Below are 13,246 nucleotides of genomic sequence, written 5' to 3' on the forward strand. Positions count from 1 at the left end.
GGAAAATGGAACCAAGTTGGAAAACACTCTTCAGGATATCATCCAGGAGAACTTCCCTAACCTAGTAGGGCAGGCCAACATTCAAATTCAGGAAATACAGAGAACGCCACAAAGATACTCCTCGAGAAGAGCAACTCCAAGACACACAATTGCCAGATTCACCAAAGTTGAAATGAAGGAAAAAATCTTAAGGGCAGCCAGAGAGAAAGGTCGGGTTACCCACAAAGGGAAGCCCATCAGACTAACAGCAGATCTCTCGGCAGAAACTCTACAAGCCAGAAGAGAGTGGGGGCCAATATTCAACGTTCTTAAAGAAAAGAATTTTAAACCCAGAATTTCATATCCAGCCAAACTAAGTTTCATAAGTGAAGGAGAAATAAAATCCTTTACAGATAAGCAAATGCTTAGAGATTTTGTCACCACCAGGCCTGCCTTACAAGAGACCCTGAAGGAAGCCCTAAACATGGAAAGGAACAACCGGTACCAGCCATTGCAAAAACATGCCAAAATGTAAAGACCATCGAGGCTAGGAAGAAACTGCATCAACTAACGAGCAAAATAACCAGTTAATATCATAATGACAGGATCAAGTTCACACATAACAATATTAACCTTAAATGTTAATGGACTAAATGCTCCAATTAAAAGACACAGACTGGCAAACTGGATAGAGTCAAGACCCATCAGTCTGCTGTATTCAGGAGACCCATCTCACATGCAGAGACATACATAGGCTCAAAATAAAGGGATGGAGGAAGATCTACCAAGCAAATGGAGAACAAAAAAAATGCAGGGGTTGCAATCCTAGTCTCTGATAAAACAGACTTTAAACCATCAAAGATCAAAAGAGACAAAGAAGGCCATTACATAATGGTAAAGGGATCAATTCAACAGGAAGAGCTAACCCTCCTAAATATATATGCACCCAATACAGGAGCACCCAGATTCATAAAGCAAGTCCTTAGAGACTTACAAAGAGACTTAGACTCCCATACAATAATAATGGGAGACTTCAACACTCCACTGTCAACATTAGACAGATCAACGAGACAGAAAGTTAACAAGGATATCCAGGAATTGAACTCATCTCTGCACCAAGTGGACCTAATAGACATCTATAGAACTCTCCACCCCAAATCAACAGAATATACATTCTTCTCAGCACCACATCGCACTTATTCCAAAATTGACCACATAATTGGAAGTAAAGCACTCCTCAGCAAATGTACAAGAACAGAAATTATAACAAACTGTCTCTCAGACCACAGTGCAATCAAACTAGAACTCAGGACTAAGAAACTCAATCAAAACCGCTCAACTACATGGAAACTGAACAACCTGCTCCTGAATGACTACTGGGTACATAACGAAATGAAAGCAGAAATAAAGATGTTCTTTGAAACCAATGAGAACAAAGATACAACATACCAGAATCTCTGGGACACATTTAAAGCAGTATGTAGAGGGAAATTTATAGCACTAAATGCCCACAAGAGAAAGCAGGAAAGATCTAAAATTGACACTCTAACATCACAATTAAAAGAACTAGAGAGGCAAGAGCAAACACATTCAAAAGCTAGCAGAAGGCAAGAAATAACTAAGATCAGAGCAGAACTGAAGGAGATAGAGACACAAAAAACCCTCCAAAAAATCAATGAATCCAGGAGTTGGTTTTTTGAAAAGAGCAACAAAATTGACAGACCGCTAGCAAGACTAATAAAGAAGAAAAGAGAGAGGAATCAAATAGACGCAATGAATAATGATAAAGGGTATATCACCACCGACCCCACAGAAATACAAACAACCATCAGAGAATACTATAAATGCCTTTACGCAAATCAACTAGAAAATCTAGAAGAAATGGATAATTTCCTGGACACTTACACTCTCCCAAGACTAAACCAGGAAGAAGTGGAATCCCTGAATAGACCAATAGCAGGCTCTGAAATTGAGGCAACAATTAATAGCCTACCCACCAAAAAAAGTCCAGGACCAGATGGATTCACAGCTGAATTCTACCAGAGGTACAAGGAGGAGCTGGTACCATTCCTTCTGAAACTATTCCAATCAATAGAAAAAGAGGGAATCCTCCCTTACTCATTTTATGAGGCCAACATCATCCTGATACCAAAGCCTGGCAGAGACACAACAAAAAAAGAGAATTTTAGACCAATATCCCTGATGAACATCGATGCAAAAATTCTCAATAAAATACTGGCAAACCGGATTCAGCAGCACATCGAAAGCTTATCCACCATGATCAAGTGGGCTTCATCCCTGGGATGCAAGGCTGGTTCAACATTCGCAAATCAATAAACGTAATCCAGCACATAAACAGAACCAAAGACAAGAACCACATGATTATCTCAATAGATGCAGAAAAGGCTTTTGACAAAATTCAACAGCCCTTCATGCTAAAAACGCTCAATAAATTCGGTATTGATGGAACGTACCTCAAAATAATAAGAGCTATTTATGACAAACCCACAGCTAATATCATTCTGAATGGGCAAAAACTGGAAAAATTCCCTTTGAAAACTGGCACAAGACAGGGATGCCCTCTCTCACCACTCCTATTCAACATAGTGTTGGAAGTTCTGGCTAGGGCAATCAGGCAAGAGAAAGAAATAAAGGGTATCCAGTTAGGAAAAGAAGAAGTCAAATTGTCCCTGTTTGCAGATGACATGATTGTATATTTAGAAAACCCCATTGTCTCAGCCCAAAATCTCCTTAAGCTGATAAGCAACTTCAGCAAAGTCTCAGGATACAAAATTAATGTGCAAAAATCATAAGCATTCTTATACACCAGTAACAGACAAGCAGAGAGCCAAATCAGGAATGAACTTCCATTCACAATTGCTTCAAAGAGAATAAAATACCTAGGAATCCAACTTACAAGGGATGTAAAGGACCTCTTCAAGGAGAACTACAAACCACTGCTCAGTGAAATCAAAGAGGACACAAACAAATGGAAGAACATACCATGCTCATGGATAGGAAGAATCAATATCGTGAAAATGGCCATACTGCCCAAGGTTATTTATAGATTCAATGCCATCCCCATCAAGCTACCAATGAGTTTCTTCACAGAATTGGAAAAAACTGCTTTAAAGTTCATATGGAACCAAAAAAGAGCCCGCATTGCCAAGACAATCCTAAGTCAAAAGGACAAAGCTGGAGGCGTCATGCTACCTGACTTCAAACTATACTACAAGGCTACAGTAACCAAAACAGCATGGTACTGGTACCAAAACAGAGATATAGACCAATGGAACAGAACAGAGTCCTCAGAAATAATACCACACATCTACAACCATCTGATCTTTGGCAAACCTGAGAGAAACAAGAAATGGGGAAAGGATTCCCTATTTAATAAATGGTGCTGGGAAAATTGGCTAGCCATAAGTAGAAAGCTGAAACTGGATCCTTTCCTTACTCCTTACACGAAGATTAATTCAAGATGGATTAGAGACTTAAATGTTAGACCTAATACCATAAAAACCCTAGAAGAAAATCTAGGTAGTACCATTCAGGACATAGGCATGGACAAGGACTTCATGTCTAAAACACCAAAAGCAACGGCAGCAAAAGCCAAAATTGACAAATGGGATCTAATTAAACTAAAGAGCTTTTGCACAGCAAAAGAAACTACCATCAGAGTGAACAGGCAACCTACAGAATGGGAGAAAATTTTTGCAACCTACCCATCTGACAAAGGGCTAATATCCAGAATCTACAAAGAACTCAAACAAATATACAAGAAAAAAACAACCCCATCAAAAAGTGGGCAAAGGATATGAACAGACATTTCTCAAAAGAAGACATTCATACAGCCAACAGACACATGAAAAAATGCTCATCATCACTCGCCATCAGAGAAATGCAAATCAAAACCACAATGAGATACCATCTCACACCAGTTAGAATGGCAATCATTAAGAAGTCAGGAAACAACAGGTGTTGGAGAGGATGTGGAGAAATAGGAACACTTTTACACTGTTGGTGGGATTGTAAACTAGTTCAACCATTATGGAAAAGAGTATGGCAATTCCTCAAGGATCTAGAACTAGATGTACCATATGACCCAGCCATCCCACTACTGGGTATATACCCAAAGGATTATAAATTAGTCTACTACAAAGACACATGCACACGTATGTTTATTGCGGCACTATTCACAATAGCAAAGACTTGGAATCAACCCAAATGTCCATCTGTGACAGACTGGATTAAGAAAATGTGGCACATATACACCATGGAATACTATGCAGCCATAAAAAAGGATGAGTTTGCGTCCTTTGTAGGGACATGGATGCAGCTGGAAACCATCATTCTTAGCAAACTATCACAGGAAGAGACAACCAAACACCGCATGTTCTCACTCATAGGTGGGAACTGAACAATGAGATCACTTGGACTCGGGAAGGGGAACATCACACACTGGGGCCTATCATGGGGAGGGGGGAGGAGGGAGGGATTGCACTGGGGAGTTATACATGATATAAATGATGAATTGATGGGTGCTGACGAGTTGATGGGTGCAGCACACCAACATGGCATAAGTATACATATGTAACAAACCTGCACGTTATGCACATGTACCCTAGAACTTAAAGTATAATAAAAAAAAAAAAAAGAAATCACATATTTTATAATCGATAGGGTTTTATCACAGTAACCACTTATAATACAATATTTGTTTATATACTTCTTTCCTTATTTAAATTAAAATTTTAAGCACATAAGTTCTCATAAATTTTTTATTTTGAATTCCAATAATAGTTTGGATTATGACATCATTCTATAATAATAACAAGGTAGTGAGAATCAATAGTTTATGCCTCCGTAAGACTTTACTCTGAAAATTTGTAATGCAAGAAAAGAAATTTACTGTGTCTTGTATACCCAAAGTAGTAATTTGGGTTACATTTTGGCTTTATCAGTATATTGTTGGATTTTAGTTATTCTTATGCATAGGAAATGATTAGTATAACATTTTCTTGTTCAGAACTTCCATATAATCATATTTGTTTACTTATCTTCCCCATTCTACTTTAGGGGAGAGTGTGGAGGAGAATGCAAATGTCGTGGTGAGATTGCTCATTCGGAGGCCTGAGTGTTTTGGTCCTGCTTTGAGAGGAGAAGGTGGGAATGGGCTTCTTGCAGCAATGGAAGAAGCCATCAAAATCGCCGAGGATCCCTCTCGAGATGGTCCCTCACCAAATAGCGGATCCAGTAAAACACTGTAGGTCTAATATACACACCCTCACGAGTGATCCATACTACTTGATGTGAAATTTTACAAAATATATTCTGCATCCTATGAACTGTAATATAACTTGTGGTGCTGAAGATTTCTCCCTTTGAAAACATAATGTCTTAGATTCGGAAGCATGAATGGAATTTGATGCCGGAATAGGTCAAATGAACAAAGAGAGCTGAAGAAGATGGTGTCGATTTAGCTGAGGGAAGTCTAGGTTGTAGGAGATGCGTCTTATGAATTTTCCCAGGGGAGCTAGGGCAAGGTGGGTTTGTTCTAAATGATACGAGGTGAACCTTTGGGGTTGGACTAGAGTTTAGTGGGAAGGTAGTTAGAAGGAGATTTTATGATTAGAAAGAGACCTTTCTCAAATAAAAGGGGGACTTGGCTAAACGGGTATAGTGGTAAAATCGAGAAAAGGTGTCATTCTGAGGAACGTAATGCTTGGTTGAGGTATAGGAGACAGATACGGAAAGCAGTCACTATCTTACATTTATCTGTAGCTATACATTGTTGATACTAGATTCCAGTAATTGACATAAGTAAATCCAAGTGTGATGCTTATTTGTGTAGGTGAATGTCCTCCAGCGGGGGGTCATGCATCTACACTGCTAGTGCCTCTGGTAAAGATATAACATAGGGCTTTATTGAGGCACATTTCTAAACAAAGAAACAATAGAGTGAATGCAATTCTGCAAACCCTTTGTCTTTTACATGTAAACTGGGCATAGATGTTCCATGTACACCATAGCCAGATTTGCAGACTGGGAGCACTCCCAGAGCAAGAATGAGCACTCCCCACCACACACACACATACCATGCTACATGCTTATCAGTTGGCCATGAAGCAACTAGGGAGCTCTTAGGTTCTCTCGGTAGTAGAAAATGTATCCAGACACCTCTGGCCCAGGACCACACTAGCAAGGGTAGACCTGAGGGCCTCATGGGCAGCCTTGCATGCCCAGGAATGAGGCTGTTATTTGAGGCCTCACTGTCACTCTGCAGACTGCTATATTCAGTGGGGACAGCTGTCTGCTGAGTTACCAAGGAGGAAGGATGTGAGCCTCCAGGGCCATCCAGATTTGGCTCTCATCAGCAAGAGAACATGTAATTAGATTTTCCCTACGGAGATGGGGAGGGAGATATGTTGGATTCTTTGGCAGGGGTTGCAGGAGGTTGAGTAGCTGGTACAGAGGTAGGTGAGCAAGTGCAATAACATTTATAAAGTACTTTGGGCAAAGCACTGTACTGGATGCCTTACAAGTGACCTTATATGACATCTTTGTCACCCTTTCTCTACATGTGTGCCATTTATAGAAATAGTCTAAGCTCACACATCCTTCTATCAGTTATTTTCTTTGTTAATACACTACCACTAGAAAGGAAAAGAACCTATCAAATGAGCAATTCCTCCTTTTCCCTTCAAAGAAATCTTAATACTAAAATTTCCACAGATGTGTTCTTGGTGTTAGAATCTCACGTTTGATCTTTAACCAGTTGTTATTCTCCCTTAAAAACGTCAAGCTCTCCATTTATACCATATATGAAATGTATCAGAAGACTAATGGGTTACCTAGTAGTCCCTTTCCTCGGAGAGATATGTAATAAACATGAAATGTCAGTTATCCCATTTGCTTTCTCTTTCTTTTGAAACATTCATGGAAGTGATACAGAGGAGGAGGAAGATGACACTATCCACATGGGGAACGCAATCATGACCTTCTATGCAGCTTTGATTGACCTCTTGGGACGCTGTGCACCAGAGATGCATGTGAGTTCCTGGGGATTCAGGAGCAGCAATCCTGATTTCTCTATATTAAGACATCTATAGCTGGTAAAGAGCATAATAGCATCCAAAACCAATAATCTTCATGCTCCATTAAAAATAATAGCTGCAGTCTAATTGCCGAACAAGTGTTTGTTTAGTTGGAAATGTCTTGTTGGTTGTAAAAATTAGTAATGGGATTTCAGTGCAAGTCATTAATAGAGTACTTAAGTTACTCATATATCTCTGAAACTCATACAGCCTCCCACATTTTAAGAAGAAAAGAACATATTTTCTCTATGCAATTTCCTCTTCTGTTATAGTGCATGCAGAAAGCAACTGCTCCTACCAAAAGTCATTTTCTTTTGTGTATTTAGCTCTATGTGTTTGCCATTGTTTTAGGGGAAAGTGAGGGGGAAAGTGTAGGGGGTGGATATTAAGAGCTATTTAGACCATATAAATTAGTGTTTTCTTTCTTTCTCTCTTTCTTTCTTGCTTTCTTGCTTTCCTTTTTTTTTTTTTTTTTTTTTTTTTTTTTTTTTTAATATTGAGACAAGGTCTTGCTCTGTCTCCCAGGCTGGAGTGTAGTGGCATGGTCTCAGCTCACTGCAATCTCTGCCTCCCAGGTTCAAGTGATTTTCCTGCCTCAGCCTCCTGAGTATCTAGGACAACAGGCACCCGCCACCATACTCAACTGATTTTTGTATTTTTAGCAGAGACGGGGTTTTACCATCTTGGCCAGGCTGGCCTAGAACTCCTAACCTCAAGTGATCCAACCGCCTCGGCCTCCCAAAGTGCTGGGCTTACAGGTGTGAGCCAATGTACCCAGCCTAGATTAGTGTTTTCTGAAACTTTTTGACCCAAATGAAATTAAAGTTTCATGGAATAATAGTTTCACTCTGTAATACATTCTGATATTTTGTTCTTTATTTTATTGTAGTTGATTCTGTATTATTCTACTAGATTCATAAAAAAAAAAAAAAAAAAAAAAAAAAAAAAAAAAAAAAAATCCTGGCCCAGGGCCCAAAACATTCAATTCCAGATCTCCTAATGGGAAATAAACCCAGAGTTTGAGAGTTTGAAACGCATTGATTGGTGCTGGGGTAGTTAAGAACTGTAAGGATATTTCTAAAGTGGGATGAGCAAGAAGCCAGGGCGTTCTTACAAAGCACCTTTCTCTCTACCTTTATTATCTATATTTCTTCTGGTTTTGGTTGGGTTTTTTGTGTGGTTTAGGTTTTTCATACCCAGAGGTTAAAACTTCCTTGATGTACTCTTTTCTTGTGAACAGAGAGGAATCACAGGATAGAGAAATGTTAGAATGTTAGAAAACTGGAGTCTGATTTTTATAAAAATTTAAACTTTGCACCTAGTAAGATTTTTTCGTCTTAGTAAATGGAAACAGAGACTATTAAAAATTTCTATGCTGGAGGTGATTACTGACAACAACAACAACAACAAAAAAAACTTGCTGACAATATTTGTTCTTTTTCCCATCTCAGAAAAACACGTCAGCGAAACAAAGAGAAAGTATACTAATAAATAGAAGTTTTCATTCTGTTCTATTAATGGGGGAAAAACTAAGTGGAGTAATAAGGGACCAACCTTGACATTTCTGAAATTTATGCATCTTCACAAAACTATTATTTGAGGCCTTCTATGTGCCAGAAATTGTGCTTGCGTTTCACACCCTGTAATGAGGCAAACAGATGCCCATCCCGGCTCTGCAAGCCGAGTCTGTCCTGAAGACTTGCTGAGATTCTTGACTGTATCGTCATCCACAGTCATCCCGGGTACTTCATGTCAGTCTAAAAGAACTGTTAGGATTTATGTTCATCATTTCCTCCACATTATAAATCCAGCCTTGGGAAAAATCAGGGTCGAAGACCGATGGATATGCAATTCATTTCTTAGCACAAAGCAAGAAAGAAGCTAATTCCGTCATAAATATTAGTATATGTTCAGAGTCTAATGATAATTTTGTTTGTATTATTGCTCGTGTTATTGATAGGCATTTACATGTAATTTTGGAAAGTAAACTTTTGTAAACACGTCAGATTCTCAATATATCTTAACAGTCCCCAAAAGGATTAAAACTGTTGTTCTAATGGATGAACCAACTGGCCTAGACCATAGTATAAATAATTTGGTGTATGCTGAAGTCAATGAAAACTGTGTGAGCAAGTAAATATCCACAGGTAAGCCAGAGACTATTTCTGAGAGAGGCATAACTTTATACATATACTGATCAGAAAATTATTTTGGACTTGGATTCCCATACTTCAGATTTCCTGGACAGAATTGTAACATTGATATCACAGAGTTGTTCTAATGTTTTCTTTTTTGTTTTTCCTCCTGTATAGTTGATTCATGCTGGTAAGGGAGAAGCCATCAGAATTAGGTCTATTTTGAGATCCCTAATTCCCTTGGGAGATTTGGTGGGCGTTATCAGCATCGCTTTTCAGATGCCAACAATAGCCAAAGGTAAGGCCAACTTCAGTAGGACGTCCTAATTCAGTAGGATGTTGGATGACATCATGTTCTAAATGATGTTTTCCATACTCAACATCCCAACCTCTCCGCTTCCTAAATTATGTCTATACTACTTTAATTTCTTTTTTTAAAAAAGCTATAAAGTATATATTTTATAATTTTTTTCCTTTTTTTTTTTTTTTTTTTTTTTTTCGAGATGGAGTCTCGCTCTGTAGCCCAGGCTGGAGTGCAGTGGTGCGATCTCCACTCACTGCAAGCTCCACCTCCTGGGTTCAAGCAATTCTCCTGCCTCAGCCTCTTCAGTAGCTGGGACTACAGGCGCCTGCCACCACGCCTGGCTAATTTTTTGTATTTTTAGTAGAGATGGGGTTTCACCATGTTAGCCAAGATGGTCTCGATCTCCTGACCTCGTGATCCGCCCACCTCGCGCTCCCAAAGTGCTGAGATTACAGGCGGGAGCCAGCACACCCGGCCTTTTCTCCATTATTTTTAAAGCTGTGTTTGCTTTGAGATTTTAATTCTCTTTTATATGACATTTCAGACAGCTTCCAGAAAAGCAGAAATATGCACCACCACCCTACTGTCTCATGTCATGCCTTCTATCATTGGTTGCATGCTCCTCTTTCTTGACCTCAGTTCCTTAGTTCATGCGTTTTTGTAGTTTTCATTGTCACTTTCTTGTAATGCTTTTCTATTAAAAACAATGATGATAGCTTTTGACTTAGAGATTTTAAAATCCCCTCTGTTAAAAAGAGTGTTCTGTTTGTTTGTTTGTTTTTGTTTTTGTTTTTTATTTTTTAGACAGAGTCTCACTCTGTCACCCAGGCTGGAGTGCAGTGGCGCGATCTCCGCTCACTGCAATCTCCGCCTTCCGGGTTCAAGTGATTCTCCTGTCTCAGCCTCCCAAGTGGCGGGGACTAGAGGTGCTCACCACCACGCTGGGCTAGTTTTTTGTGTTTTTAGTAGAGACTGGATTTCACCATGTTAGCTAGGATGGTCTCAATCTCCTGACCTCGCAATCCACCCACATTGGCCTCCCAAAGTGCTGGGTTTACAGGCGTGAGCCACCACTCCTGGCCAAAAAGAAGTGTTCTTTTCATGAGTAAGGATAAAATTTTTTTTAAGATTAAAGAAATTATTGAAGACAACTAAAATAAATGTTAAATCCCAAATATACTTTGTTTTCACTTTCTCAAATGGAAGGTTTTTTTTTTTCAGTTTTCAATACTTTATTGGATATTTATACATAAATCACTTACATGAAAGACTTCTAATTGTAGAACAAAACATAATTAGGGGTTGGGCGTGGTGGTTCAAGCCTGTAATCCTAGCAGTTTGGGAGGCCAAGGTAGGTGGATCACCTGAGGTCAGGAGTTCGAGACCAGCCTGGACAACATGGCAAAACCCTGTCTCTGCTAAAAATACAAAAGTTAGCCAGGCATGGTGGTGGATGCCTGTAATCCCAGCTACTTGGGAGGCTGAGGCAGGAGAATCGCTTGAACCTGGGATGGTGGGGAGGTTGCAGTGGGCTGAGATTACACCACTTCATTCCAGCCTGGGCTATAGAGCGAAACTCTGTCTCAAACAAACAAACAAAAAACATAATCAGGTAGGAAGTGCATGCTGTATATAATCATTTTCTTTCATTAATTATGTTCCCAGAGAAGGCAGGCTATAGTAGCTCAAGTCTAGAACGAAAGGGGTCACCATATATCTGAAGGTAGCTCATCCTGTTTGCCAGGCATGATTATGAGTAAGTAAAGTCTTGTGTATGCTAACCTTAAACCCAAATCTACAAGGTGACAAAACTACCGTAATAATCAAACGCTCATTATAGCTTTAGGCAAAGCTAGAAATTAAAACTTTTCCCCACCTTTGGCTTCCCTACTTGAGCCAGTTTCTTTTCCTTGTGCATCTGTAGCTCATCTTCATCTGCTTTCTCTGTACCTCTCTTCTAACTCATGTTCATTTGCTTAAGGAAAATATATTTTCCTTATTCTATATTTTGAGCCGCAAAATAGACACTATCAGGACAAAGATAATAATAGTACCAGTGACATACAGATTAGGAAATAGTGAAGCATTGAATTTTGTAGTAATATGAGTAATAACAAAGAACCAAGAACATAGACTGTAAGAGAGCCCAGGTGTCCTTTTCAGAATGGGCCCCAAAGTTTCCAGGTACCTCATTTCCTCCAGTCATCTGCCTTTAGCAGCCTTCAAGAGTTTTCACGTTGCTTTCTTTCCTTTACTAGTTAGTTGTGCTCTAATATGTTATTTTTCTTCACATATTTGCAGTATGTTGTCTCCATCGGGAGTCACAGTGGTTTGTGTGTGTGTGTTTGTGAATTTTGTATCACAGCCACAATGAAAGTTAACTTTTAACACAATCCATTGGTATTTGTTAAATCTCTTCTTTTTGTAGCTGGGTGTGGTGGTGCACACCTGTAGTCCCAGCTACTCAGGAGGCTAAGGCAGGAGAATCGCTTGAACCTGGGAGGCGGAGATTGCAGTGAGCGGCGGTCGTGCCACTGTGCTCCAGCCTGGGCAGCAGAGCGAGACTCCATCTCAAATTTTTTTTTTTTTTTTCTGCTTTCCTTTTGTGGAGAACGTAGACAGAAACCTGTCGGTTTTTATGTCACCATAGTTGTGCATTTAACTTTATGTGGCTATGCATTCACTGCAAAGCTTAAAACACCTATATTTCTTTCTCCTTTTCAATGACAACTCAATTGGTCTATAAGCATCACCAAGTAGCAGTAATAATGGTTATTATACATTCTATATTTAGTATGTGAAATATGTCTCTAAAGAATGATATTTTCTCTTCTCAGGATTAGCTAAGGTCTTCCTCAGACATTTTTATCATATTTATTTCCAAGCTAGAGTATGCCTCAGAATAATAATCAAAGAAGGAGGGGTTCAGAAAACTTGAGAACAAGCACGTAATCCTGCAGCTCTTGGCCCGGGCTGATTTGGCCGCCCTGTCTGAGGCAGTAATTGCAGGTGGATGAATACAGTAGGCATTGCTGGTAATTGTGGATGGATGTATACAGCAGGCACCGTGGGGCGAAACTGCTGCTTTATTGTCTCCAGTGTGTTTGAGGAGATGGTGCAAATAAAACAGCAACTTGAGCCAATCCGTGAGTCTTGAGCCAGATGCATTTGTGGCATTCATTAAAATGAATGTCTGCTTGGATAAGAGTTTAAAAAGGAAAGCATATAGAGCAGGATCAGTGGGTTGCTCCCCTTTTCCCTAGGCACAGCTACACTTTAAGATAATAGAATACTGTACATTTAAATTCCTTTTTAATGTGATTTTTAGGAGAATTGAAATTGAATTTTATATAGATTTGTAATTAAAAATCAGAGCATACTGATTTAACACTAAGGTTAAGTCAGCTTTTTTTTTTATTTTTTTTTTTGAGACGGAGTCTCGCTCTGTTGCCCAGGCTGGAGTGCAGTGGCCGGATCTCAGCTCACTGCAAGCTCCGCCTCCTGGGTTTACGCCATTCTCCTGCCTCAGCCTCCTGAGTAGCTGGGACTACAGGTGCCCGCCACCACGCCCGGCTAGTTTTTTGTATTTTTTTGGTAGAGATGGGGTTTCACCGTGTTAGCCAGGATGGTCTCGATCTCCTGACCTCGTGATCCGCCCGTCTCAGCCTCCCAAAGTGCTGGGATTACTGGATTTTAAATCCAGTTTTAGTTGGTTTAAATACAACTCCATT

The 13,246-nt window shown here is 39.6% G+C and overlaps 1 protein-coding gene across 4 annotated transcripts in view; it reads left to right on the forward strand.

Moving 5' to 3' along the window:
* The window catches only part of RYR2 (ryanodine receptor 2), a 793,619-nt gene that overhangs the window by 592,043 nt on the left and 188,330 nt on the right, over window positions 1–13,246 (forward strand). For all 4 annotated transcript variants that reach the window (XM_030936088.1, XM_030936090.1, XM_030936089.1 and 1 more), the window contains exons 46-48: window positions 5,059–5,245; window positions 6,926–7,031; window positions 9,389–9,509. In XM_030936088.1, coding sequence (XP_030791948.1) covers window positions 5,059–5,245; window positions 6,926–7,031; window positions 9,389–9,509 — 414 coding nt within the window. The remainder of the gene's footprint in view (window positions 1–5,058; window positions 5,246–6,925; window positions 7,032–9,388; window positions 9,510–13,246) is intronic.

Source organism: Rhinopithecus roxellana, chromosome 8 (genome assembly GCF_007565055.1).
Source record: "Rhinopithecus roxellana isolate Shanxi Qingling chromosome 8, ASM756505v1, whole genome shotgun sequence".
NCBI classification, from domain to species: Eukaryota; Metazoa; Chordata; class Mammalia; order Primates; family Cercopithecidae; genus Rhinopithecus; species Rhinopithecus roxellana.